General features: G+C 39.9%; 1 protein-coding gene across 15 annotated transcripts in view; it reads left to right on the top strand.

Annotated features, from left to right (window-relative positions):
* ABLIM1 (actin binding LIM protein 1) overlaps window positions 1–26,820 on the top strand; it is a 147,104-nt gene extending 120,284 nt beyond the window's left edge. For 3 of the 15 annotated variants that reach the window (XM_030453075.1, XM_030453076.1, XM_030453079.1), the window contains 11 exons: window positions 3,995–4,099; window positions 6,386–6,433; window positions 8,741–8,887; window positions 10,839–10,930; window positions 11,047–11,143; window positions 12,871–12,932; window positions 13,210–13,270; window positions 14,273–14,280; window positions 15,533–15,607; window positions 18,503–18,583; window positions 19,845–25,613. In XM_030453075.1, coding sequence (XP_030308935.1) covers window positions 3,995–4,099; window positions 6,386–6,433; window positions 8,741–8,887; window positions 10,839–10,930; window positions 11,047–11,143; window positions 12,871–12,932; window positions 13,210–13,270; window positions 14,273–14,280; window positions 15,533–15,607; window positions 18,503–18,583; window positions 19,845–19,958 — 890 coding nt within the window. In that variant the 3' untranslated portion in view covers window positions 19,959–25,613. Of the gene's footprint in view, window positions 1–3,994; window positions 4,100–6,385; window positions 6,434–8,740; window positions 8,888–10,838; window positions 10,931–11,046; window positions 11,144–12,870; window positions 12,933–13,209; window positions 13,271–14,272; window positions 14,281–15,532; window positions 15,608–18,502; window positions 18,584–19,844; window positions 25,614–26,546 lie in introns of those variants that run through there. The other 12 variants (XM_030453074.1, XM_030453077.1, XM_030453078.1 and 9 more) reach the window with 11 other exon arrangements.
* Window positions 26,821–27,447: the final 627 nt, after the last annotated feature.

The raw sequence follows: 27,447 nt of genomic DNA, 5'->3' as shown, positions 1-27,447 counted from the left end.
CTCTGCTCATAGACCCCTCTGGTAGGGAATCTACTCCACCCTTATGTGAATTTTGGCCTTGGTTTTCACAAATTACTGCTTTCCTTCCCTGAGGCAGATCTCTGAAATCAAATGCTCTCTGTGTGCTGTAACTGTTTTCAGGGCTTTGTGGATGCAGCTGAAAGCTCTGGTCTGGAAAAAGCCATGATTTGGCTGCTTCATGACTTTCAGTTTTGTGCTGGGAATCTGAGCCTGCCTATCAGAACAAGATGATGAATTACAGTTTGACAAAACCTAAGCAGGGCTTAGGGTTTCAGGTGCTGTTGAGCTCTTTTTTTCCTGTGTCTGTTCAGAAGCAGAGCAATGAAATAACAGGTTGACAAAAGGCTCTGTGTTGGTTGCATGGTGGGGTTCTTGGCCTGATTCTGTGCTCTCAGTTTGTGAATCACACAATGAGCCCAGAGGAGAACACTTCAGAAGTCAGCAGGAACCTGCATTACACTGTGCTGTGGATAGGCAAGCAATTCTATTCCTGACTGCCAGGGGAATGTGCTTAACAAATCCAGCTATAGAAAATGAGAACTACCTAATGGAGCAAACAGAATGAAAGTAAAAAAAAGCTTCTAAATTTCACTTCTGAGGCTGCTGTGCTCAAGTGATTGATTTTTATATTAAACCTATGTCTTAGCATCCCCCACCCACCTACAAGCACACACAAATACACACACACACTCAACTTCATACCAGGGTGTGGGAGGTAGTTTTTCATACAGTGTTGGCAAACTGGAGAGCTCTTGTTGCTTTGTGGGTTAACACAAGTTGTAGTATATCTGAGATAGTAAGAGAGGCTTTCTGTGCAGGCACATCAAGAAGCCCAAATTCAGAGTATGCACAGCCCCTACTTTTATCTAAAGCTGCAAGGATGCTAACCCTGGGAGGAAGGTACAGGTAGGGCAGCAGCTCTGCTTCCCTGTGTGTATGTCCCACAGATGCTGGCACTGCTTCCATAAATTGAGGGTGATTTTCCAGCTGCACCTGAAGCACTTAAGCCTTGTTACAAGAGTGGGCTCCTCAGGGATGATCTAATGAGAATCTAAGTAGATGTGCGGTTCCCTCTTGCAGTATCTGGAGGTAATGAGACTGCCAGTGGAGAAGGTGTAAAGGAGTCATTTGTCAGTACTAGTAGGAGTCGTTAGGAAGAGAGACTGCACAGGAACTTCAGGAAATAGGAAGCAACAGAGGCATCTGTAAAGCAACACGTGCAGGATGACACTGGTAATTGCCAGCCTGGTGCTGTGTGTATTACCCAACATTACCAGGGCTCTCTAAGCAGATTTGCTATGCACAAGATACAAGTTTTGCCAGCATAAGTTTATGGATGACAGCACACTCAGTTGTGTCTTGTTGTGGTGAAGAGAGGAGTATTAGGTGGATTTCTTCCCTCTATTTGCAGTGCTGGTGATAAAGGCATTGCCCACATTTTGACTACCAATTCCCAACAGGTAAAATGTATTTGTGAGTCTTCTATTCAGACAATCCACAGGTAAATAAATCCCATTTCATTATTTTTTTTTCCATTGAATACTCTGCCAATGGAAGCAGAAAGGCAGAATGATATTAGGGGAGACCTGTATATCTCTCTAGGGAGACCTAATAGTGATCTTCCAGTGTCTGAAGGGGGCCTACAAAAAGGCTGAAGAGGGATTGTTTACAAAGGCCTGAAGTCATAGGCAATGATTTCAAATTAGAGAAGAACAGATTTAGATTGGATGTTAGAACAAGTTCTTTACCATGAGGGTAGTGGAGCAGTGAAACACATTGCCCAGAGAGGTAGCTGAGGCCCCATCACTGGAGATCTTCAAGGTGAGGCTCAACAAGACTCTGAGCAACCTGATGTAGTTGAGGATATCTCTGCTTAATGCACGGGATCTGCACTAGATGACCTTAGAGGTCCCTTCCAACCCAAACCATTCTATGATTCTATGATTTTATATCTCTATGGAAATTATAGATTTTAGAATTAACTATATCTCAAGGCCATCTCAATATTAATTTTTTTTTTAACCCTTTTAAACTATGACTTTGCTGAAAAGTAACTCAGAATTTCTCAACAGAAGCAAAAGACATAAGTAAAATCAGCTTAACCAAGTTAGGTGTTTCACCATCATGGTATTTCAAAAGCTGGACAAGTAGAACATGATTCTGGAATTGCCAAGTAAAGGACCATAGGTTGGAATATGGGAATCTTATTTTAAATAATTGTTCAGACTGCTTTCCAGAGTTTGTAAACTTGGCACTTAACTATTACCTAGCCAGAAGCTTGCACTCAAAATAGAAAACCACCATCAATCCATGTGGTTGAAAGACCATCATGTTTGGGGAATATTATGTACATGAAGTCATTCAGGGCTAAAATAGCCACATGGGTAAATACAGTATTTTGCACATGATTTTTCTAGACAAGTTTTGTACAGCTGACCCCTCTGAACTGTCCTTGTCATTTTTCAAACAAGTATGTGCAGATGGATTAACTTTATACTGGCAGGGCCCTCTGTGGCACATCTCTCTCAGGTTTATAAAGAATTTTTTTTTCCTCCCTTTTTTTGCCATTTAGGTTGGCAGTAAACAAGGAACTTTTGTATTAAAGAACCCTTCCTTTTTCCTTCTCCTCCCCCAGTGTATAAATAAGAAGTGTGCTGAGTTAAAGGTTGTGGATCCTCTAAAAGGACACAGGAAAGCTGTAGCTGAATGGAGTTTTTTTATGTTGTGTTTTATAGCCCCCTTGTACTTGTCTTCCCACCCACCCCCCCCTTTTTTTTTTTTCCCCTAGCTTTGCTAATGTCTTTTCTAGGATTTTTTTAAAGTCCTTGTGCTTAGCTGGGAAATGCAAAGGGTTTGATGCTCCCCTACTTCTCACTGTTGTGGTCATCCTCACCCATGTAAAATAAACACCCATGTGGACAGTTCTTGCTTATATGATTTTGCAGCAGTGTGAAGAAAGGAACAAAGTAAAAGGCAGTGACATTCTTTTATGGTGCACAGTCATGTGTTTGCATATCTAGCTACTGAGTCTTGATGCTTGGGGGTCAACCAGCATAGTTCTGCAACAGCCCTCTTGCCTGGATAGACACAGGAACTTTCAGGGCTGTTGGATTGTTGTGGTGTTAGGAGACAAAGAAATAGGCCTGGTAAGAGTAATCCTGTAAGTGGAACAAACCACGTGCACAAAACAGAATTTAAGTTTTTACCCCTTAGATTCAGATTTGCTAAATCAGCATTGGTGAAGTATTGTCACTACTGTGACAGGGCCAAAAATTGGCATTGACAGAGATTTGGGGTGGACCCAGTGATATGGACACAGCCATTAGATGGGCTGAATTGCTTTACAAATTACTTTGCCATATCAGAAATTTCCTACCAGGAAGATAAACCAGAGAAAGAGTGTGTATAGACCAGTTAAACCTTTTGATATGGGCCAAGTGACCTGACAGCACTTCTCCATCTGTATGCTTTTTGTTTAGGAAACTACAGTAATTGCAAGCATCTGCTTCTATCTGCTTGGGAGCTGGTTTCATTTTGGGTTTGCATACCAACTACTCTGCTATGTGCCTGCAGATTGTAACTCCAAACACCAATCTAAATAATTGCCAAGTAACTTTCCATCCTTTTTTTCCATGCTGCCCACCTAAATCACCAGCTGTGAGCACACAGCTCCTGCCTGCATGCTGTCAGATTGAGTCTGAGCTGCTTAAACCTCAACTCCAGCCTGAACACAAACTTTTGTCTCTGCAGGAATATCGGGGAAAAAAAAAAAGTTGGCAGGGCTACCAATTCTTGTTATTGTTTGTATTTATATTTTTTGGTTCAACTTCTTTTCTCAGTTGAGGTTTTGATTCCACTGATTTTGTTTGGGTTTGATTGAGCTTACCTTTTTTTAATTTTTTTTTTTTGAATTATTTTTTTATTTATTGCTCTCCCTTTTTCTCATTTTGTTTTCTCCATTCTCTCATTGGAGGCAATGAGCCGTCCAGCGGTCGGAACTCCCCTGTCCCTTACCGGCCCGACAGTCGCCCTCTCACTCCAACTTACGCTCAGGCCCCTAAACATTTCCATGTTCCAGGTAGGAGCTGACACTCTCTGTGTCTCCGTGTCCTGTCACAGTGTAGAATGTAGCCTTTGTAACTCCTGTCTTGTCTCCATCGTTTCACTCTCTTTACCATGGGGTTCACCCACAGGGTTTGGAATTGCTCCTGGGCTTGCAGAGAGGAGTGGTGTGTTTGGAGATGGTGAGGGTTAAAATAGTTAATTTTAATTATTCTGTTGATCAGGTGTTCCACCATTAGAATGTCTTGGTTGTCAGGGTCTGTGGGCTGGATAGAAGCTATGGAGGGCTTGGTCTTTCTCGCAGTTGTACCAGCCGAGCACTGGCATAACTCTGGTACCTTTGGAGGAGTGGGTTTTGATTCACAGTGGCACACACAAAAGAGTTGACTGGTGAGCCATGTTGTTCATTCAGGTTGTTGTGGGTTGTTTCAGTCTTGAACTAAGCAGTTCTTGTTTAGTGTTCCCTTTTTTCTATAGAGGTGAGGAAGTTTCCTTACATGATGTCAGCAGAGAACTGCAGATATACAGGGATGCCTCAGGCTGTGTAAAGGGCAGTCTCTGTTTTCAACTGAGCTGCACATTTTTTCCAGCCTCAGTGAAGCTCATCTGTCTTGGGTTTTGTTGAGATGAGGGTGGTGTGTCCCTGGTGCTGTTGATATTCATCTTCTGACTGCAATCTAGCTGAAAGCTTTGTTATATCCAGTTATCCAGTTATTCCTCAGATTCTTTCAGCATAGTATCCCTTTGCACTGCCAGTAGTTACTGCTTTTCCTCCTCACCTCAAATCTGGCAGATAAACTGTGGGAATTGTTTTGTCAGATCAGGGTGACTTTAGCCAAGACAGGCTGGTTTAACTGCTTATGCTGACCTGGTTCACTTGGACTTGCATAAGCTAAAGCACACTTGGCATGAATAACTTTGAGTAATAACCTCTGGTGTGGTGGCAGAGCTGTCCCCTCCAGCTGGCACAGTGCAGCCTCAGAAGGAGCTGTGTTCCTGTCCTTACAGCTCTCTGGTGTAAACTTACACAAAAGTGCTGCATGACAACCACTGTAATATTTATACTTATCTGCTGGGGAAGTAGATGTTACAGATCACTAACAACAATGAAACAGCTCCTTGTCTTTGAGTGCAGTGAATTTGCTTGTTTAGTCGAGGATATAGGGTTCTGCAGAGTAAGATTTGCCTCTGGTTTTTCCACAGATTTTTAACTCTGGGTTTCTTAATTGCTAAAGTCTAAGTTGCCTGCTGTAGCATTTGGATTGGATCTGTGATATGCAGCATGGATTTCTAAAATGCTTTCCCATCTTTCATCGTAATGTAACTGAAAACTTTGTTCAGGCAGTATGAAGTAGCAAAATGAGTTTCTGATATTATTTTCTGGTTCCTGGCAGCTTATATTGGTTTTCTAATGAGGTTTTGACAGATTTTGCACTGTAGCAGGGATTTTGGAATAACATTTGTATTTTTAGCTGTGCAGAATACATGAGTTGTTGCCTCGGGTGGGAAGGTAGTTTAGAACAAACTGGTTCTTGCCTTTGATCATTATTTCTAAAAGTGTGGTAGCTTTAAGATATGCTGTAGATTTACTGCATTAGAGCTCCAGGAAGTGTTCTTATACTGATTTGCATTGATAAGGTGCAATGTGGTGGGCCTTATATAAAAAAATTTACCAAGACGACATAAAATATAGCCTTGTGTTTTAAAAATGAGTGGTATATGAGTTAACACTACATAAAGCATCCCTTTGGCTCACTATATGTGTTGTTGTCAGTACAAGAGAGTGTATTAGGCAGCTACTGCCTACTTTGTTCTCTGGATTTTGAAGTGAATTGTAGGCTCCCTGTCTTCTCCTCTGCTCAATCAATGGTCAGTTGGAAAGAAAATTGAGCTGATATGACTGAAGCACAATTTTCCTCCAAAGTTATTTGGGGTGGATTTCCCCAAATGGCTTGTATCTTCACCATTGAATTGTCTTGCTTGTTTGCATTTCCTCTCTAACTTTTATCCCACTGATAATCTGCTGAATGTTTAAAATCAGTGATTCATGACTGGGATGCATCCACATGTTGCACAGTCAGCTCCAAAGGACTTCATGCCACGTGTCTTCGACTTTTTACTTGTTCCTATGTTTTCTTTTCTTTAAATAATATGATTTTGTGCAATGCTAGAAAAAGTTCTCTGACTTTTTCTTGTGCTACATTCTTGATTTGGTCTGTCTACTGTTTCAGTGTTGGAGAAATCTTTATCTACAGCTGAAGTAATTTTTGTATTCGTATTTTTCTTTTTCTCAATTCCACAGATCAAGGTGTCAACATATATAGAAAACCACCAATCTACAAACAGCATGGTAAATGATCCTTCTTTTTTTTATTTCAAAACTGGAATGTCACTTAAATGGCACATACAGACTAGTGAAGTGTTCGCTTTTTATTTTGCAAGCACTAAAAATTAGTAGCCCAGGCTTGGAAGAGCTGTTATTGCATGTTCTGCTGAATGACTGTATTTTAAAGCATGGGTATTGTTTTTTGGGTTTTGGTTGCTTTTTTTTTTCTCATTTGGGTCATATGGTTTAAATCTTGACAACACTGTTATTAGTGGCAAAATAGCTGTTAACTGGGATTTTGTTGTCTCTTTAGCATGATGATTCCTTCCTGTATTTCACACCTTTATGTTTTCAGAATAAAAGTACTGGTTGTGGTAACATGGATTAACAAAAGACTGTTTTCTACCAGGAACTTCATGGATTTTCCTTAATTGAAACAGACAAAAGTGCAATAATTTATTTCAACAGACAAGATGGGGATGTTATTATCAGACAGGAATTCCAAATGTACCTCTTATTCTCTAAATAAGAATCTTTAATTTTTGAAGATAATGTAGATGCCATTACTGACAGGGCTAATTTAATTTGCAAGTCCTATGATACTGCTGAGGTAGTACACTCTGCTTGTTTGGATTCTGACTTAAACAGCAATGTTAGTGGTCTAATCTTTTCAGTGCACACAATGTTATAGGAAATCTGAAATAGGAACAATGGCAGAAGCTCAGTGTCTTGCCAGGCTTTAGGACTGCAGAGCAAGGTCTCAGTTATACCAGAATATGTTCCCACCTGCTGTGAGTAGGAGGCTTTGAATAGGTGATGAATTTTATGTGATGTGGTGAAAGAAGGATGACTCCACCTTTTAAGAGTTAGTGCATCCATTTGCAGACCCTTTATCCAGTGAAATGCATTTAGGGTTAAGTAGCAAATTAGCAGTAGTACTACAGGGTTTAGATGAGCAGGTGGCTGAGAGCCATTAAACTGAGATGGTAGGAAAGCCCAGTAAGTCCTTTTCTCTAGTTGGGAGTAAGCATTGAAAATCAGACTGCTGTGGTATTACATCAGGTTTTTTTAACTCTTTTGTTTTTAAGTTTCAAACCATATGCTCATTTTGGAAAAAGTCTTAACATTATTTTTGTTTATTTTTATGGTTTTAATGTGTCTCCTCACCTCCCATTAACATGTGAATGTTTAACCACTGATATCACCAATTCTAATATGTAAGTACTGTTTGAAGTCATGCTTTTGTAAACTGACCAGTTTCCTCCCTACCTGCAGTTATGCTTAGAATTTCCCAATTCTAAAATTCACAGAATTCCCAATGCTTTCTAATGCTGATGTTCCTAAACTACCCTGAATGTGCTGGATGAGCAACCCAGTGCTTCACTTTGTTGACAGAGGTCTTTCTGTAAAAAAAAAAATATAAAAGGAAAAAAAAAGTCCAGAATATTTGCTTTTTATGTGCTGGCTTCATATAAGAGATGATGATTTAAACTCACACTTTGCAGATAAGAAGTAGTTAAGGCTGCTTTTAATGTAAAATGAACCTGATTGGATTTTATTTTTTTCACTGTCAAGAAGTGAAAGCCATAATGCACATCCTCACATGCTTTTAAGAGACTTTGGCTTAGAGCGGAGTCTCAAGTGGATGCCCCACTACTGAGATATTTTATTGGTGAGGTTCATTTCATTGCAACTGCCTTTTTCTGCCAAGCTGATCTGAATGGAGTTCAGTATTTATTAAGAAATACGTTTGCTTTTACTACTACTGTGTGCTAATAAGCAAGGGCATGCAGCAGAAAAAAAATCCACTGGTTAAATAAACATTTTTTTCCAAATCTCTTTATTTGTTTGTTTTGCAGCTTTTCACAGAAGCATAGGAAATAATTAGCATCAGTAGAGTTAAAATTCCGTGCTGTTCTTCTGAACTATATTTTCTTCCCCTAGAGGGAAGGCAGATCAGTACAGAAAATTGGTTTCATCTTCACTAATAGTCAGCTGTCCTTAGAAGATATTGGCAAATTCTATTAGACTGAATTTTCTCACTCTTGCCTAATCATTCTAGCTCTGTGCAACTCTAGTAAAATCCAAAGCTGATTTGGGGTTATTTAGGGGGTGGGGATGAGGGAGGTTTGGTGCCAATCTACTGGCAAAAGAAAGACATTGCTTTGTTTCCAATTGAAACTGGAAAAGCTAACTGTGAAAATACTGAAAAGATTTGGAAATATTTTGAAAATATTCTTCTTGTAAAGTACAAAAAAATTTGCCAAAAGAGGGAATACCTTTATATCAACACAGTTTACAACATAGCTAAGTTCCCTGATTGCCATCTAGATGCAGCTGCTTTGGCAGCACAGAGCAAGTCCTCCGAGGATATCATCAAGTCCTCCAAGTTCCCAGCAGCTCATGCACCAGCACCCAACGAGGTACCAAAGATTGAGACAGACCACTGGCCCGGCCCTCCCTCCCTTGCAGCCATAGGTATGAAAAAAAAAAAAACAATGAAAAAAAAATTATACAAGTGATGTGGCTTAAAAGGTACTGGTAACCTAAATAGATGAATACTAGAACTGAAAAACTGAGTAGGGAAGATTGTGTCCACTCCAGGTGTTCACCACAAAGTAGTTCTACTGGTGAGACCTCTGAGTGTCTGTGGATTTAAAAGCATTGAATAGCATGGGGTAAAAGAGGTTTTACTAAAGGGCTTTGGAGTTGATTATATGTTAAGCCCTAGACAAGCTATATGAACTCTCCTGCAGTAGCTTAAAAAATGCAGTGTGTCACACAAGCCTGACTTCTTTCAGCTATTGACCAATACATCTTTTTGTTCTAAGCTAGTTGAAAATATTCCACAGGAAATATGTTTTCATGACAAGAATCACTGAAGTGGAAAAGTTAATGGACAAAAAAATTATTTTCAGTGTTGCTGTTTCTACAGGCTTATTCTTTTTCTTCTGTGTTGTTTCGCTCCAGTTACCTCCTTTTATTTTCTTTAAATCACACACTCAATCATTTTAATTTTTTTTGTTTGTTTTGTATTTTTTTCTCTGTTAATATTTATTGATCCCTATAGCATAAACCAAGCTATCTCACCTGGCTCAGTCATGTCTGCACTGAAGTGTTGCTTATGTAGGGTTTCTGTGAAGGAATGTGTAGATTTCATCACTGTGGGATTTTCATAAAAGTGCTGGAAGAGAGAGCTCAGCAACCAATTGAAGGGGCTGCATATGCAGTGACAGTGTGTGGAAAATATCCTTTATATATCCTTTATATATCCTTTACATAGTCCTTTATATAGGATTGAAAACATCACAGTCACAGTGATAACATCTACTTGAAACTCTCCTGACAGCCCCTGTGATAGCTACAGCATTATTTTGGCTCTCAGCTCAGTCTCTGGACAGTGGATAACAATTTTTAAAGGCTTTTTCATTGTGCAAGAATAGTCACTAAAGAAAAACCTCACAAGCCCTGGGTTTTTGGATTATCTGATTTTCTCCATGATATTTTGCCTATAGAGCTAAAATGAGCTCAGCTGTCAAAAAAAATGAATATTACTGCTGTTGTAGTAAAAAGTCTTGAAAATGCCTGAGACATCAAACAAAATAATAATTTAAATACAAACACATAATTTCTCCATAACTTTTTGTGTCTATCCATATTAGCATCAGTTTAATACTGGTGTACAAAGCATTTAGTTGATGCAAACTGTCTGATACTTTTGTTGTAGAATTTTGTCTTCATTCAACTGGAAACTGAGTTTTACTATCATAGGGTTGGTGAATATATCAGGGTATAGCCTGTGCAGAAAAAAAAATACAAGTTCCTGTCTAAATGCTTACAGCAATATCATATTCTGTGTATTTCATGGAAGTGTCATCATGTCCAAATTGGATGCTTTCTTAAGACTATTCAGGAAAACAAAGATTATTCAATAAAAAGTGAAAAACTAGTGTACAATACAAGTTAGTTTGCTTCATTTTAGACTAAAAATGTCTTGTTTGTTCCAAATGTTCACGTCTACTTAGGAGATTGATGTCGTTTAATTTTCCACTTGAAGTGTTAATTCAGATTTACTTTTTTTAGTCAAGATAAAAACATAAATGTAAGTCAGATTTTTTTGTTTTCAGCCACAGGTAGAGTTACTGGTGCCAGTAAATCTTTTGTTTTCAGAATAAGAAATATGAGCTATTTTGTTGATTAATGGCTTTTGTATTCAGGGATGTTGGTTTATTGGGAGCCCACGTGCAGTTTAACTTCTCATTAATTCAAGCTCTATCTTGAGTGACTTTGATTATCTTATTACATTTTTATCATCTGCTTTGCTTATTAAGTAGATCAAACTGTCTGGTACTCTGTAGCATTGTACTCTTCAAGCTGCAGCTGAACTGATCCACAAAACTCTCTCTGTGCTGTGGTTTTATGGGAGCAGGAGCTGACATGAGGCGCAGATCAAGTGGAAGAGAAGAAGATGATGAGGAGCTGCAGAGACGTCGGCAGCTGCAGGAGGAGCAGCTCATGAAGGTGGTTTTCATCTTGTCTTCACCCAAAAAATGCTCTTTTGTTTTCTGCAGGCAATTTCTACTAATGCCTCAATCAGCTTTGCTTTATTGATAAATATTTTTAATTGTCATTTATAGCTCAACTCTGGCCTGGGACAATTGATATTGAAAGAAGAGATGGAAAAAGAGAGTCGGGATAGGTCAGCCCTTTCTGCCAGTCGTTATGATTCTCCAGGTAATTCATGGAGGCAAAAAAGTTGATAATGAGCACCACAGATACACACATCAAGTGGGCTCCCAGAAGGCAGACCCCTGGGAAGACTGCTTGATACATGTATATATGAAGTTCTTCCTTGAAAGAGTGGCCTAATTAACCTGGTGAGGGTTTGGTGAGGGGAGGATTGTCACAGTGTTGTTTTAATATGAGGTTAATATAAGAAATATGAGGTTGAGGATTTTCAGGCAATTATGACAAGATTTTCTAATATAGATAAGGAGGGATGCAAGATATTTGGTTACTGTTGCGTCACATGTGCTAATAGACTGGATTATTAAATCACAATTTTAAGTCTTGCCTAAACTGGTATTTCCTATCACTTTTTCCTCTCCCAGAGACAGAAAATCAGCAACATTTACCAGTGGGGCTGCATATTCCAAACTCAGCCAGTGTTTTGACCTTGGCTGACATTTTGGCTGGGGGTATTCTCTTCCAGAGTAACAGCACAAAGTTCAACCTTGGTTAATTGGTAGTGTAGATTCTTGGCCTCATTGCATGTTTTGGTGTACATCTGTGGCCACCTAAAATCTCCAGAGAAGGGTTTGGGTGTTATATTTCACTCTCTTAATCCATTAGACATTGTAGTGCAGCAGCTGGACTTCAAGCCAAGGAGGGACAAGATGAGACTCTTTGGAGTCATCCACTGGAACAGCTGCCAGGCAAAATAAGATTTCCTTGTGTTTCTTGCTGTATGAGCAGGCTGCCTCTATTTATGGTTTTGCAGAGAATGTCTGTGGCTCTCCCTCCCTACCTGTAATGCTTGCAGAACCAAAGTCTACCAGCTCAACTGAAACATTATGATTTTTTTTATTAATCTTAGCACAGGTCGGAGGACTCCTTTACTGGGGATGTGTCTGTTCCTCTTTGCACTGATAATCAGTGCAGGCATCAGTTGCCTTTTGAGGAATCATTGGTACCTTTCTCAAAGCTGCTTGTTGCTGGCAACAGAAGTGTCTCAAGTTCTGCATTCCCTGCCCTTCTGTGGCAAAACTAACACTAAAAAAACCACCCAGAAGTGCATTTTGGATCTTGTCTGAAGGGGCTGTATTAACTATAGAGATCCTTGTTATTGTTATGCTGACACTCTTTCTATTGTCCAGCTTCTTACCTGCATTCAAAAACACCCTTGACATCCACACTGCTCATCTTGCTCATGCAATTTCCATGTTCAGTGCAAACACTAAGTTGAATGCCCCCAGATACCTTATTTCATTTCAGTTCAGATGTAAGAAGGAGTCGCAGAGGTCTGTTGGATCATATCATGTTCTCAAGAGTGTCCCATTGCATACAGGATGGCTATGATTTTGAATCAGAATGCCAAATTCCCATGGTTGTTTGAATTCAGCCATCCCTGGCCATTCTGGTCATTTTCCTGGTAAAGTCATTACCAACACACCTGTCGATTACAGTGTTACAGGGCCAAAACTAATAGCCTTTTCTCTTTTCAATCAAAAAAAGAAATGGCAAGTGGAAGCATGTGAATAGAGAGATAATAATATGGCATGAGGAAGGACAGTGTGGGCTGAGATATTAGTTTCTTAAAGTCAGTGTGTCTCAAATGGTTATATATGTGTTTAGTTCTTTTAACTGTTTTTTTGTGCTAGTTGATTCCTCAAATGTTTTTGAGTTTTGAGTTTCCATGGGATTTTTTCCAGTAAAAGATTTTTCCCTTCTTCATTCAACAGCACATGCTTCAGCCTCCAAAACCTCTTCTCTCCCTGGCTATGGCAAAAATGGACTTCACAGGGTAAGGAGATGGTAATTTTGAGAAATGAAAGGTACTTATTGTGTATTAACTGTATTGGATTTTCAGTTTGATCAAGCTTTCTTATAAGACCCTCTGAAGTCAAACAAAACCTAATTTCCCATGTCACAAACTGCATGGTTAAGAAAGCAAGAAAGCAATGCACAAAGCGTTGTGACAACTGAGGGGGGAAAGCTTAAAACAACTTATTCCTTCCTATATATCAACTGTCTTGTGAAGTCATGAACTGTGAATTTATGTGTGTGTCCCTCTTTTCCAGCCCGTGTCTACAGATTTTGGTCAGTACAACAGTTATGGAGATGTGAGTGGTGGTGTGAGAGGTAAGGCTGAGGAGCCTTTTTACATGTCACTTCATTACTAAACATTCTAAGAAGTTTGATAATTTTTGTTGTTTTATTTTTAAGTGGTAGATGTGGTTACTTTGTATTTTGTTCAGTACATTTTAAATTCTTCTGCTAAAGTCAAGAATTAACTGAGGATCTGAAAATAGGTATTAAAAAGTTTTGGTTTATTTTGCTAAATCTGGTTTGATGAGCTGAACCTTGTTTATGCTAAGGGACTGCATTGGAAATTCAGTCCTGCAAGTGGAAAGCAGTGGATGTGTATATTATCAGGAATATACAGTACTGGGTTCTGTTACAGTGTTTTCTTTCTCTGAAAATTCCCATCCACTGCACAGGCTGAAAGAATGTGCCCCAATAAAGAAAGGAGTGTAATGCCTTTTAATCCCCATTGTAACTCATGATTTTCATTATGGCTTTGACCTAGATGTGTTTATCAGTCATTGCCTAATAAAAATAGATAATTAATATTTATGAAAATTATGAAAGTTTGAGTTAGTGTTATGAAATTGAGCTGAAGAAGAGAGGCTAGTTACCTAGAGAGTGAGATTGATCTGGACTACCTCAGATACCTTGTGATCAGGCATCTTCTGTTGTTGCTTGTGTCTCTCTGGAGACTGAGGAGGAGTCTAGAGAGCTACCTGATGGCAGAGGCTAGTTGGGGTGAATCCCGCTCTACACATTTTACTTTTAGTTGGCTGCTTATTCAACAGATTGTGGGTTTGTGTCTCTTAGTATTTCCAAAGTGCCCTGATTTTCCTGAATGAGAAGTCTTCTTAAAATAAAAAGGGTTGCAATATTTGGAGTGTTTGACTCATTACAAATTAAGTCCAAAAGTAGGAAGGTTGGTGGCCTCAGGGAATTGGATGAGTTTTTTAGAAGATCAGGTAGACCAGAAGACACAGGATTATCTGGTATATTGTGACTGATTCCTGTTCTTCCATACTCAGAAGCTGATGAGATTTCTCTGTTTCTTTACAGATTTCCAGGTAGAGTACGGGTTTTCATCAGTCAACTGACAACAGAACTAAAAGCATCTGCTTTCTTGCTGAAGTCTGAATTTCTGCTACAGGGAAGGGTTTCTTAAGACATTAGCTTTGATTTTCCTGCATGTTTAAGCATAATTACCAATGTAGACTCTGATCAACAAAAACCAGGCACAGCCTCTGATTCCTCTTTGTTACTTCCCCAGAGCTGAGTTGAGACAGCTCACTCCAGTTCTGTGATTTGGTCTGTAAAATCCCCTGTCTGTTGATATATGAGTTATCTGTAATAGTCCTTTCTGGACAACTGAGGGTGGATTTATTTCCAGCCTCTCTAGTATTGACTTCAGAGACATAGAGGAAGTCTCTTCTGGAGGCAATTTTCTCCCATACCAGGAGCCCTCAACACCTCATTTTTGCCCTGGAATTTGCTCTCCAGAGAAGATGGCTGATCAATAGTTTTCTACAGTGCTGCCATCACAGATAAGCCAGTGAGAGGTGTGCTTGCAAATATAAAGCAAATTTTATTCCAAATCCGGTCTGCAGGATTTTTTACAGAAGATGTTTCACTCTGGCTTCTCAGCACAATCACAAGATGAAATGGCAGTTCAAGAAAGGGTTTAATTACTTGGATAATTTTGTTAATAGTGTATCAAAGTCATGATGCTTGGAAAGGGAGTAAGATGATGAGAGAAGAGTTGTCCATGTGTTGTGCTCAAAATGCTACTTCACTAGAAACAGTACTCCTGTCAACACTCTATCCCTGTTTGTGTTCATAGTAAAAACACCCCACTGTAGACACAAAAAAACCCCAACACAACCCACCTTCAGCTGATAAAGTGACAGGAAGGATAGAGGTGTAAGAGCCTTTTCTGCTGGGTGGGATGTGAATTAATGCTTCTGCATGTTTGTCCGTAGAAAAACCCTACTTAAACATCAGAGTGGAAAAGGTCCCACCACTGTCTTGGGGTCCCCAGATCCACCTGGGAAGTGATGTTGGTAGCCTCAATGGTGGCTACCTCAACAGCCTTAGGAGTGACAGAAGGCTGTGGTGGCAGAGAGGGTGGAAGGATCCCTCTACATGCCTCAGAGAAGTAGGAAACAGTAGCCATGGCAATGCCCTGTATGATCAGAATAACTCTTAAAGACTTGAAGGAAGTTTCAGGGCAAATTCACCTTTGTTTTCACCACTACTTGAGTGCCTTTACCCTCTGTGTGTGTAACCTATGTGTCTGATGTGTACCTGTATCTGATGCAGTCCCTTCCGGATGGTCATGTCCCTGGAATGAGAATGGACAGAGGAGTATCTATGCCTAACATGTTGGAGCCAAAGGCAAGTGCAGATATTATTCACTTTCCTTCAAGACAGTGAAGATTTGACTGTGAAATGCAGATAAAATATGGGAAATGTCTTGGTTCCCCTGTTTTTCTTTACCTCGCTTCAGTCCCTGCTCCTTGTGTGCCAAACCTCTCCCTTTGTTTTAAACTTTGCCTTTTAGAGGTGTTAGTATTCAGGCAGGCTGAGGGCTGCCAAGGTGTAGTTCCTGGGTTAAGGAAGCTTTTCCAGGGACAAAACAAAGATGCTGAGGATGCTCAATAAGCAGTTCTCTGTCAAGCTTCTGTTAGTCAAAACAGCAAACCAAACTTGATGGGAAAGTCTCAGGTCTGCCAGGTAGGAAAAGTGATGCAGAATATTCTGGCTCACAACACACTGTTGAGGCTGTCTTGATTTAATCCATGAAATCCATTAAATACATGGATCTTCATTTCAAATTGGAGGTTTTATACTTACATTCCTCTCTGGATCTGTTCTTTAGCTCTCAGCACTGCTAGCCTGAAACCTCTCAGTCATGGTGAATTCCCTATATAAGATCATTCTGCAGGAAATTTCTTGGGAAATGAGGCCATATTTAAGATATAAATTCAGATGTTTTTATAGATGTGTCTTGAGATGTCTAAGTAAAAAATGAACATAATATACAGAGGGGGTTCATCTAGGTCTGTGTTTTAAGTCTTAAAACTTTCTCCGTTGCTGGTGAACCTTCTGTGAAATGATTTTGCCAAAGTTGCAAGGATCTGTATTTCTGCAGTTAAGCAAGGAGCCTGATTTGCAAACCAGATCACTGCTTGTGCTTCCAAGTCACCTCCAGACAAACTGTCCAAGGCAATAACCCAAGCTTTATAAGAGACCACAGTGCAATGTATATTTACAAGTGTTTTTATATATTATATAAATAAGACCTTGGGGACATCCCGAACTCCTGGTATACTACTTTTTATTCCAAGTAATTTCTCTTTCAGTGCAATAGAAATCCTTACAGCCACCACTGCTGTTGATGCACCTGGGGATTTGGAATGTTATTTGGGGTGACAAATTCTGTCAGTATTGTTGGGATAACATTTATGGGAATTTTCATGAGATAATAGGTAATTTTCTGTTGATGTTTATGAAGGTGATGCCAGACCCTCAGCTTGTGTGAACTGGCAATATTTTTATTCATGTCAATTGTCCAACACTAGCTCAAGCTTGATAAAGTAAAAGATACCAACTCAAAGTCAGCATAAAGCATATGCAAAGTGAAAATCAGTAAAGTTAAGGATGAGTAAACCTTACCAAATGACTCTCCAGAAAGGACAGAATTTATGCATCCTGCCACCCCAAATTGAGACATGCCTTGTTGTGAATATCTGAATATAAAATGTACTTATGACCGTAGACCTTGACTTAAACTCTGCCTGTTTAAATATGAAAAGTTATATTTTAGTTTCCTATAATGCTGTATATCATAGCTGTTACCAGTATCAAACACAAACAATGTAATTCAAAATATAGACTTAATTGTACAGTTGTGACAATGTCAGAATCTCCTAAGAATCATATCTTACAATTGGTATGTAAGCACACATTATTTAAATTATTATTACTTACAATAAACTCAGTGGTGTGTTCATTGATGCCTGAATCTTATTTATTCTATTTCTGAAAAACGCATTGTTAACAATGGACTGAACTTAATTGCCTAGTTCTGCAGAGGAGTTGATAATACTGAATTTCTTCTGATATTAAGTTAATTGAATTAGTAGCATTTGCTAATGGCTCAGCTGTCTCTCCAGAAGAGTTTTGGTGGTCTCACTTGTGTCCCCAGTGCACAAGTAAAACAAGACCCCTAAATAACAATAAAAGCTGAGCCAATCCCCACTGAAGTCTGCAGAAGAATTTAATTGTCTTCAGTGGAGGCTGGATGGGGCCCTCAGTGGGAATGATGTTATCCTAATCTGCAGAGACATGCAATTAGAAGAGCTGTAGGGAGGCCCTGTCAGGTGGAAGATGAGCTCTCCTAGGTTATTCCAGGCATTAATGGAAGTGTCTGCCCAAGGAAAAAAATCCTAAACTAGAGTTACATTTGTTAGGGCTGACTCCAGAAACCGATTTTAAGGCACGTGGTTTTCTGAAATAGTTTCTAAGCAGCATTGTTTCTGTTGGATTAAAGTGATTTGAGATGCACTGTCAGTAAAGATAAGTTCTGGGCACTCTTTGCAATGTAAAGAGAAAGCAAGCAGAGTTTCAATAGGACAAGTGTTGGACATGTGCTCTTTTAAAGTAGATGAAGGTTTGTGAGAAAAATAGTTCTACAGAAAGATCTCCTTTAATCTGGGTAGGAATGGCACGGCCAGCAAACACAGTGAGCAATTGTTTGAATTCTTTAACTATTCAAAAAGGCAAAGAAAATCATGCAATGAATTCTGATGAGTGCTGTTTCCCCCACTAATCAATATCTTACTTATTCAGAGTTGCTGCTTTTTCTGACGTGCTTGCTTTTTTAGGAGCCCACTAAGTGTCTGTTTCCTTAGAACTACCCACACTTGGGAAACCATCAGTGAGACCAGTGAGCACCAAATATATTTACCTTAACTCTTAAGTTAATACATTGCTGGATGAGAATGTATATTGACTAGAGAAGAATGTCTCACCATTTTTTGCTGTATTATATGGGCCATAAAAATCTTCAGGGTGGGCAGGAGCCCAGTGGCTGTGCAACAGGAGGCAGTTTGATACTAAACAAGCTGTGGGCTTGTCTTTCATGCAGCTTTAGGGAACAAAAATGCTGTGATTTTCTTTGAAAAAGAATCCAAATGATTTTGTGGTTATGAAAATGAGAGACTGTGGGGTTTTTTGCTTTAGAATGTAAATACATCTCTTTTTCCCCCTTTTATACGTTGTTAACAGATTTTTCCATATGAAATACTCATGGTGACCAACAGAGGGCGAAATAAAATACTAAAAGATGTAGACAGAACCAGGCTTGAGGTAAGAGAAGCAAGTTCCTAAATTCTCTTTCCTGTTGAAGTTGTTTGTTGTTGCACACCTGAAAGCTCAGACACTGAAGTGGGCCCTTGAGAAGGTTTCTCAGCACTCAGCAGGGAAAGAAGAGACCTACAGCAGGAGGAAGCACCCACATCTCCATGAGCACTGCTGGGCCAGGACTCCCACATCTGTCTTGCTGCATCTGGACTGAGCTTTTCAGAACCCCCTTATGTTTTCAAGCAATTGAATATATGCTTGCAAATGGGCTAAATGCCCAAAATTGGTGAACTCTTTTGTAGTTGTTGGATCTGTATTGGAATGGAGCAATATGCTGATTTTGGATAATCCTAAGGAGGAGTCAGTGTGAGCTATCCTTGAGGATCAAAAAAGTAACTTTATTTAACTCATCCCTGACTCCTGTAAGTTGGCTGATATCCAAAAAATACGATGATTTAAATTTCAACCAAGAAAATTTAAATGGCTCACACCTTTGTGGATTAGAAAGACTTAAGCAACCCAGTGGAAGGCTGGGGATGTATAAATCATTTGTAGTTAGTTACTCTTCTGTGGAGATGAATGGAAGTGGCTACAAAAAATTGGGTAAGTAACCCTTTATACCCATTTTTAGACTATTAGATATGTGCTCACTGATCACAATTCAATGCTGTCTTACATTAGTGACATAGGGAAACACTTTCCCCATCCAGTGCACTCCAAAGGAGCTGAGCAAGAATTAACTTGTGCACAAGATAGCACCAAAAAGTGTTTCATGGGCAGTAAAGAAATGTGCTGGACACTTAGTCTGGCCAGACCTTTTCCTTCTCAGTTTCAAATGTAGCATGTTGAACTGCAGCCTTTCTGTAAAGCTAGCCTGAAATCCAGTGTCCATTGTAACTACTGGATGTCATCAGAGCTGAGAGCCTTGGGACAGTGGCCTGCAGGAGCCTGGTTTTGTTCTGCTTGTTGTGACCTCAGACTAATTATTTTTATGTCTCTTCCTTATTCAGAAACTGAAATAGTTCTCTTGATTTCCTCTGTAAATTTAAAAACTTGATTGATTCATTGAGCACCCAAGTTCATGAGGCCTGGGAGAAAAGTATCACCACAGCATTATTGTTTCTTGCAATGGATCTTACCTAGTGACACAAAATCCCAAAGGCACTCCTTTTTTTTCTGTTGCATCTCTTTGGCTTTGACTGACTGTTGCCTTTTCTCCTTTTTTATTTTTTTCCTTTTTTTTCTTCTTTTTTTTTTTCTTCCAAAGCGTCACTTAGCACCTGAAGTTTTTCAAGAAATATTTGGCATGACGATACAGGAATTTGACAAGTTACCTCTCTGGAGACGCAACGACATGAAGAAAAAAGCAAAACTCTTTTAATCTCCCTTTAAACTAATCAGCAAAACAGGATGAGTAGAATATTTTATCGTACAGTCCAAACCATTTGGAAGAAACTGCTTATCCACCAAAAAGGGAAAATCACACCTCTGTACAATTGAACAAGATGAGAATTTGCCCTCCTGGACCACGGGGAGAAAATATCTGGGCTCAGAAGCAACAGTGGTAGATTTCAGAGGTGTCAGCCTTTTCATGCTAATATACAAGATAGGAAACTGTTCTGTTCTTCTCCCTCGGTGATATTCCTTTTACTTCACAATACAATGGACTTTATTGCTAGAGCCAGGAAGTGCCCTTAGGATGCCTTGTAGACTAAAGTAGTTGTAACCACTCCAAGAACTGGAAAAGAAAAAATATATATATGTATGTGTGTTTGTGTGTGTGTGCACATGTATTTATATCTCTCCATCTATCTGTGTGTGTATGTGTATATATGTGTATATATTATGGAGAGGAAGCTAGATGGATGCTCTGTAGTGAAAGAGAAGCCCTATGTAACATAGCCACATGGTCACATTAAGTCTTTCACACAACCATTTCTTAATTGGCACTCTTTTAAAATGCCATCTTCTTTGTGTGACACAATCTGCCAAGGTGGGCACTCTGCTCAGTTTCGCTACGTACCAGTTGGATTTCTGGAAAATGGACTCCATGTACTTGTATATATTTGCTAGGGTATTTGGAAGTGAATTGCTGTGTCTGTTGTCAGTCTTCCCTCTTCCACACTTTCTGCTTGAATTAATAAGGCTGGAGCTTAACCAGTCATATGAATAATTTAGGATCACTTAAGTAATGGGAATGTTGGAGAAGAATCAGTTTTCTTATAACTTAGTCCAGGAGGTGGGTGAATAGTGGTGGGAATGACAGAATGAGAAAATGTTTTTTTTTTTTAAGTGTGCCCTGGTTCACACCCAGAGATTTTGGAACAGACTCCCTGCTGGTAATTACTCATCCAACTGATCAGACTGCAGAGGAGTTGGATGATTTTACATTAGCAGGGAAGATGGTTCTCTGCAAGCTAACACAAAGATTCATCCCTCTGTGGGAGGAATGTTTATGAATTAGAAGGTACCATCAAGGTGCCGTGCTCTGCCAATAGAGGCTTTTTGATTAAATTGCAGTTGCTGTTGTCAATATGGCACAGTGCATGGGGCCAAGCACTCTTTTTAGTTACTGTAGTTTTTCACTTGTGCTTTAAAAAGACAGCACAGACTTTTTTTTTTTTTTTTTTTTTTTTTTCTCTTGAAGCTTCAAAGCTCCAGCCTTGGTTATTTTTATTTCCCTTTGTGCCTGACTTGGTTTGTAAAGACAGAGTAATCATGCAAGACAGTTTCTGAGCTGCATTGAACTCCTTACTGCTTTCAGTCCTCTTCCAATATGCTGCAGCTTAAAAAACTGCCTGTATATACCTTAACTGCTTCTGGGCAAGTCCTATGCAGAGGAGGACATGAGCACCAAAGTAACTGAATGAATGCATTGTGGCTGCAAGGTCAGCTTTTTCTCTCCATTGGTGCTTCCCTGCCAATGCATACTGCACTAAGGAGCCCATCCCCTGCCAGGGAGAGGGTCATTCAGGTTCTCTGTCAACAAATACCAAGGTTTCATTTTTACTGTAGAAACTTTTGGCACTGAAGACGTCAGAACCTTTGTATTTTCTGTTCTGTGAGATGTTGGTGTTAAAATGTGGAAGTCAGGAAGGGGAAACAGTCCTGTGTAGTTGTGAGATTCAGTAGCACTGTGTTGAGGTCTCTGTATCACCAAATGGCATCTCACCAGCAAATGTGCAGGACAGCCCAAATCCTGCCTCTTCCTTGCTGGTTTAGGAAGTCCTGCTGCAACAGATCACTGTGGTTAATTTAATAAACTCTGAGCTGAAGATTCAGTAGGTGAGAGACAAGGGATCAGCACCTTCTCCGTGTCCCTGGAGCTAAGGGAATGGTGAATCTATGGGACAGGCTGGAGAATATGCTGCTATGCAAGGTTGGGCTGGCATCACAGTCTCCACTGAACATGAGATTGCAGCAAGGATCAATTCAGGATGTGTTTCTTCATTTCTAATAGCAAACATCTGAAAGGGTTTTAGAAGAACCCTTTTCAGAAGGGTGAATGGGAATGTTAGGGGCACTGGTAGTTTGAGGTGCATTTTTTTGAGCTTTGGGAATGCTGGAGTCACTAAAATTCAGGGTTTGTCTCTTGTGAAGTGTGGCTTAACTTTGAGATGAACACTTTTATGCATTTAAAGTATTAAAAGTCTTCAAATCTTATCAGCCTGCATCCTGTAGTTGATACTGTACTGCTGCCTCTCAAACACTGTAGGAATTATAGGTCTTTTAGCCCAACTCACCTTGACAATGTCTTTTTGAACTGATGAATTGATCTCTCAAGGATGTGAGCTGCCAGTCTGCATTTTTCTGTCCCCATCTCTAGATTACTATTGAAATGCTCACAGTATATATGAATACACTACCCAGTCATCTTAAAAATGACTATGCCAGGTTGTTTTCTCTCCTGTCCCTCCTCTCAAAAAGAAACAAATGAAAAAAGGAAAAGAAAAAAAAAAAAGAAAAAGAAAAAAAGAAGGAAAAACTTAAAAAAAAAGAAAATCAAGAAACCCAGCTTCCTAGTCTGTGAAGAAAATCAGGGTAATTTATATCTGCCTCATCAAATGAGAAATTAAAACTTCAATTGCAACTTAAATGAAGAGAAATCAGCTTAGATGCTGCAGTAACAATCTCTAACTGGATTTTTGGGCCACTGCTGGGTTCATATCTCCCTGGTGTGAGATAGTCTGTCGGTTCACAGCCCTCTGCATTAGACTTAATATGCTTTATTTCTGATTGAGAACATGAAAGGTTTTTTTAGTTTTAGTTTCATGCCTGTAGTTAATTCCACTTAACCATCCCAACCACCCATCCCACCATGAAGATGCATCCTAAGAGATCATGTGTCCACAAAACCCATTCTGCAGCCAGCCACAGGGTGTGTGTGTGTGTGTGTGTGTGTGTGTTTTCTGCAGTGGGCTGTTAGTGACTGTCACTACAATATTTTCTGTTCTTTCATCTGGTCTTCTCACCTAATAAAACCAGAAATGGTGGCCCCAGGAAGAATTTTCTTTATAAGCAAGGAATCATTTTTTCCTAGTATCAATGGAATATGATTTTCTTGGGCAGTTCTTTGTAATTCCCCCTTTCAATATTACCTTGAGTCCAGGGGCTGGACCAGGGGATTTTTGAAGTTCCCTTCCAATCCAAACCATTCTGTGATTCTATGAATACGCCTTAAGTACATACTGATATTCTATCTCCTCTAAAGCACTTGAGCTACTGATAGTCCCATCAAACTCAGTGCTGTCAAAAGATAGTCATTGCCAAGAGGACTAAAAACTCATTGCTTTTTTCTTGGGTTTTTTTCCCCTTTTTTTGCTTTAGAAGTGATGTAATAGCAAAGACCTGTTGAAACATTTCTTTGGGATGGCATTGCAAAACAACCCCACATGTGCACAGAGGGATAATGTGCACGTGCAAGTTGTCAGTCACAGGTGCACATGGAGCACACCCCCCCCTGGTTGGAGTTGAGATACTCTGTGATTAGTTAACCTGCAGTTTCCTAATAGTGCACAGTGTTGAATAGGTAGCAACCATTAAGTGATGAAGGTTGTCACTATGCCTGTATCTGCAGGGCTTGTGGGTACCTGGTTCTGTGAAATAGTGTGTGTGCACGGTCAGTTTCCCACTCTGTAGAAGTGCTGCTTGGCCACAGATAACATCATTTAAAAGGCTGCCTTGGGTATATGTGAACATCTGCAGCTCCCAGCTCTGGCAATGCTTAGATGGAAGGGTAAGATCCTGTGCAGTCTTCATATTAATGGGCAATCCAGAGACTTACTGGGTTTTGTACCCTCTCCAGATACCAGTCTGATAATTTCCATATGAACAAACAGGGAACTGTTCAGCATTACAGTGGGAACAGCTGGCCATACCTTCCCTGCTCATGACTTAACTTAATGTAAGGTCCAGCTTACTGTGAGTCAGGAATTGAAATAAGTATGTTGTTCATCACCTCTGAAGATAGTAGAATTAAGCCAACTTGAAGGGCATATTTGGAAGTTACTTACTCTCTGCTGTTTCTCAATGAAGCAATGTGATCTCTTGTGGCCTTAGTTTAGGAAACTGAATATAGCATCCCAGTTCTGCCAGTGTGCTATCCCAAACCTGCTAAACTTACTGTACAACTGGAAGAGTTAAGTTCTTGTGAAGTTTTCTCACAGAATTTCATGGGGGGTTTTTTGTTTTGTTTTTTTTTAATTATCATCTCATGCTAATGTCATGTAAGAAACATTTTACAGCATTTAAGAAACATACTTGTTTTGGGTTTGGTTAGTAGCCTTTCATTGAATATTATTTGTGATGCATTGTGGACACAGCTGCAGTGTGCTGAGAAAGGTTAAACTGGGAAAACAGTAAGTTTCTTAAGAGCTGCCTGTGGGGTGAGTTGTGCTTTTACTTCTGTCAAGACAGATATCATCTCTCCTTACAAAGTCCTATGTAAGTCCTCAGTCTGTTTGCTGCCCTTTCCCTGTTGCAATTTGGAAATCCTTTCTCATCCATGTAGTTCAGCTGTCCTGCTGCTCAGAGGAGGTTACTGGAAGTCTCCTTTGTAAAAGTTTTATGCTGAAATTAGACACCTTTGAAGTGAAATCCCTTTGTGCAAGCCATGCTCCTCCTGGTTGGGTCATATTGATGGATGGAGAAGGGTTAAGTTCTGAGAAGGAGGAGCAGTGGTATAAGTGTGATTTCTCCAGTGTTTGCCAGGGATGTGTTTAGCAAAATTGGAAGAAAAGGCAGGGATAAGCCTGTGGTACTTCTTTCCAGCTGTGGGGAAGTCAAGTTTGGAGCCCATAGCTTATGAGCACCTACACTGAAATTAATGGCATGAACCTGTTACAACAAGTGATACAAGTGTTACAACCCCCAAAACAGTAAAACCATGAAGTTTATCTTGGAATGACTTTTCTTGTCTCTTCCTGACTGAGGAGGAGATCTTGGCTTCTTTGGGCCATAGCCTTGTAGAGCAAACTCAATGGAATCCATCTTTCTCCTACTCCATGATTCATTGCTTTCCTTTGGAATGCATTTGTACAGGAGGATGTCCACATCCTGGAAGTTACCTATGACAGTAAAAAATATCAGTCAGTGATGGTGATGATGCAATAAAACACATGCAGGAAACAAGGAAACCAGCTAATCTGTCTTGAAACACCAGTCATTTTTCCATGTCACAGAGACACTTTGGGATGGCCTCACAGCCACCTTTCCCATTTATTTAGCCCAAGATCATGGTCTAGTTTGTGTCCTTGCCAAGCTTTTTGGCCCTATCAGCATAGACTTCAGGGTAGATGGATTAACAAGGGCTGGTGTTGACAATGTGTGGTATGGCTTTATCCCATTGCTATATAATGAAGAACTGGAGAGAGCAACTGAGCACTGTGACAGTCAGACAATTTGTTGCCTTTCTCTGCTTGTGCAGAAGCACCTTGGTCGCTGTGGGTTTCAGGACTGCTCTGGATAGTGAGTTTTGCCTTGTGATTCCTCCCACACACCTCTTTTGTGCTTAATAAGGAAGAAAAAAGAAAAAAAACCAAACTAACAGCAAATAAACAATAAAAAAACCCACTTATCACAATGCAAATATACAGAGTTTTTAGTCAGACAACTCTGCTGGCAGAAGCTATATGATGCCTGCACTTGGCAGGGAGAGAATAAGTATTATTAATTTTAATGTAAGCATTAGTGCAGGAAGTGGGAATATAATTAGCCATTAATGTTGTTTGCCTGTATGCAAAATAAATTATTTGTTGCCCCAAAGGGCTTCTAACAGGGAAATAGGTTTCTGCTAATGATTTCCTAAAAAATGCTTGTCCGTGTGAAGAGCGAATAATTCTGTGTGCATTGCGGTCTTTCTTTTGAGGTAAAAAGATGACTGAAGGCAAACAATGAACCTGTTATGTCAGGATATGTATATATAGGGTTGCTCCCAGGACTTGCAAAGCTGAGGCCCCCAGGACTTTGCTCCTAGGTATTAGGAAATGAAGCATTTCAAGCAGTAGAAGCAGCTGTGGGAATTCCAGCGGTGCCTTACCAGGCTGAGTCTCTAGCTCCCTTTGGCGCTTTGACAGGTCCCACTGGACACTTGCCTGGGCTTTTGTCACTGAACATCCTTCTGAAAGCACTTCCCCCCCCTAGTTAAAGAACCACTTGGATCAGTGGAGCCTCTCACTGACATCCACAGGCTTTAGAGCAGGTTCTTTCCTAGTTGGCTAGACCAGGAAGGTCTGACTGCTGTGTATGCCCACAGCAGCGAGCTCCGTGTGACATTGCTGGATCAGCCCTGTCCAAGCTGTGAGGCTTGGTCATTGCTGACAACTCTGTAAGGGGGCCTTACAGTGGGGGGCATTTTTTTAAGCTTTGGAAACTGAAACTAACTTTTCAGAGGTTCTATTTTCCTTTAAATCAGTAGATTTTGGCAATAGGATTTTTTATTATTTGATTTTTCTTTTCTCCTCTTCTCCAGTGGAGGTTAAAAACCCAGCATTTTGAGGAGGTGTCCTTGTGTTTTCCGTTCATCTGTGAGACAGCTCTGAGTCTCTGCAAAAGTGAATTGATGTCTTGTCAGTACAGTAAGTCTGCTTGTATGCCTGAGGAGAAGTGGAGCTGGGTTGCAGTTCTGTACAATTAGTGTTTCCACTGTCATACCACAAACAGCACATATTGCACTCCTGTGCCACTGTAATCTGCATCACTGTTGTACTCAAGTCAATGAATAAAGTTTGGAGCTTTATTCTTAATTACTGGATTCATGTTGCCTCATTTTATTTTGTTTTTTGTTTTTTGTTTTTTTTTTTCACCTTGCAGAGTTTTATCAGTCCTCAAGATGTACTTTCAAGAAAGGGAGAGGTGAGGCATGATTCGCCAAATCAGGACAGATGAACAGTTACACAGCTTCAGTGAAATGATGACAAATGGTCTGGAAATGGACAGAAGGCTTTCTGTAACTAGGTCACTAGATATAACTCATACAACCCACACAGAGGTGTTAATCTTCTGTGGTCAGTTCTTCTGTGGTTTAAAAGGACCTGAGATATCAGTGAGGTCATCTAAGTCATGCTTCACAGGCTGAATGCCTTCCTTTCTCTATCCTTGCAAGTTCAGCTCAAGTTTTAGTTCTTGCCTTGAAAATATTCTTACATGTTTTGGCATTTAAAATTAGGTGTTTGTTTAATTATCTGGAGTTTAAGCCTACCCAGCCTTGGTGTGGGTGTAGAAGGTCAGGGATGATGCCAGTCAAGGAAATTGTGCTATAAAACATCCATGAATGTGCTGAACACCTGGGGCTCCAGCAGACCACAGTAGAAGCAGAATTAAGCAGAATGCACCTCAGAGGAGTAGCAATTCCTCTCAGTTCCTCAGAAAAC

This window comes from Calypte anna, chromosome 6, assembly GCF_003957555.1.
Source record: "Calypte anna isolate BGI_N300 chromosome 6, bCalAnn1_v1.p, whole genome shotgun sequence".
Lineage (NCBI taxonomy): Eukaryota > Metazoa > Chordata > Aves > Apodiformes > Trochilidae > Calypte > Calypte anna.
This window is presented reverse-complemented; position numbering and strand designations above follow the sequence as displayed.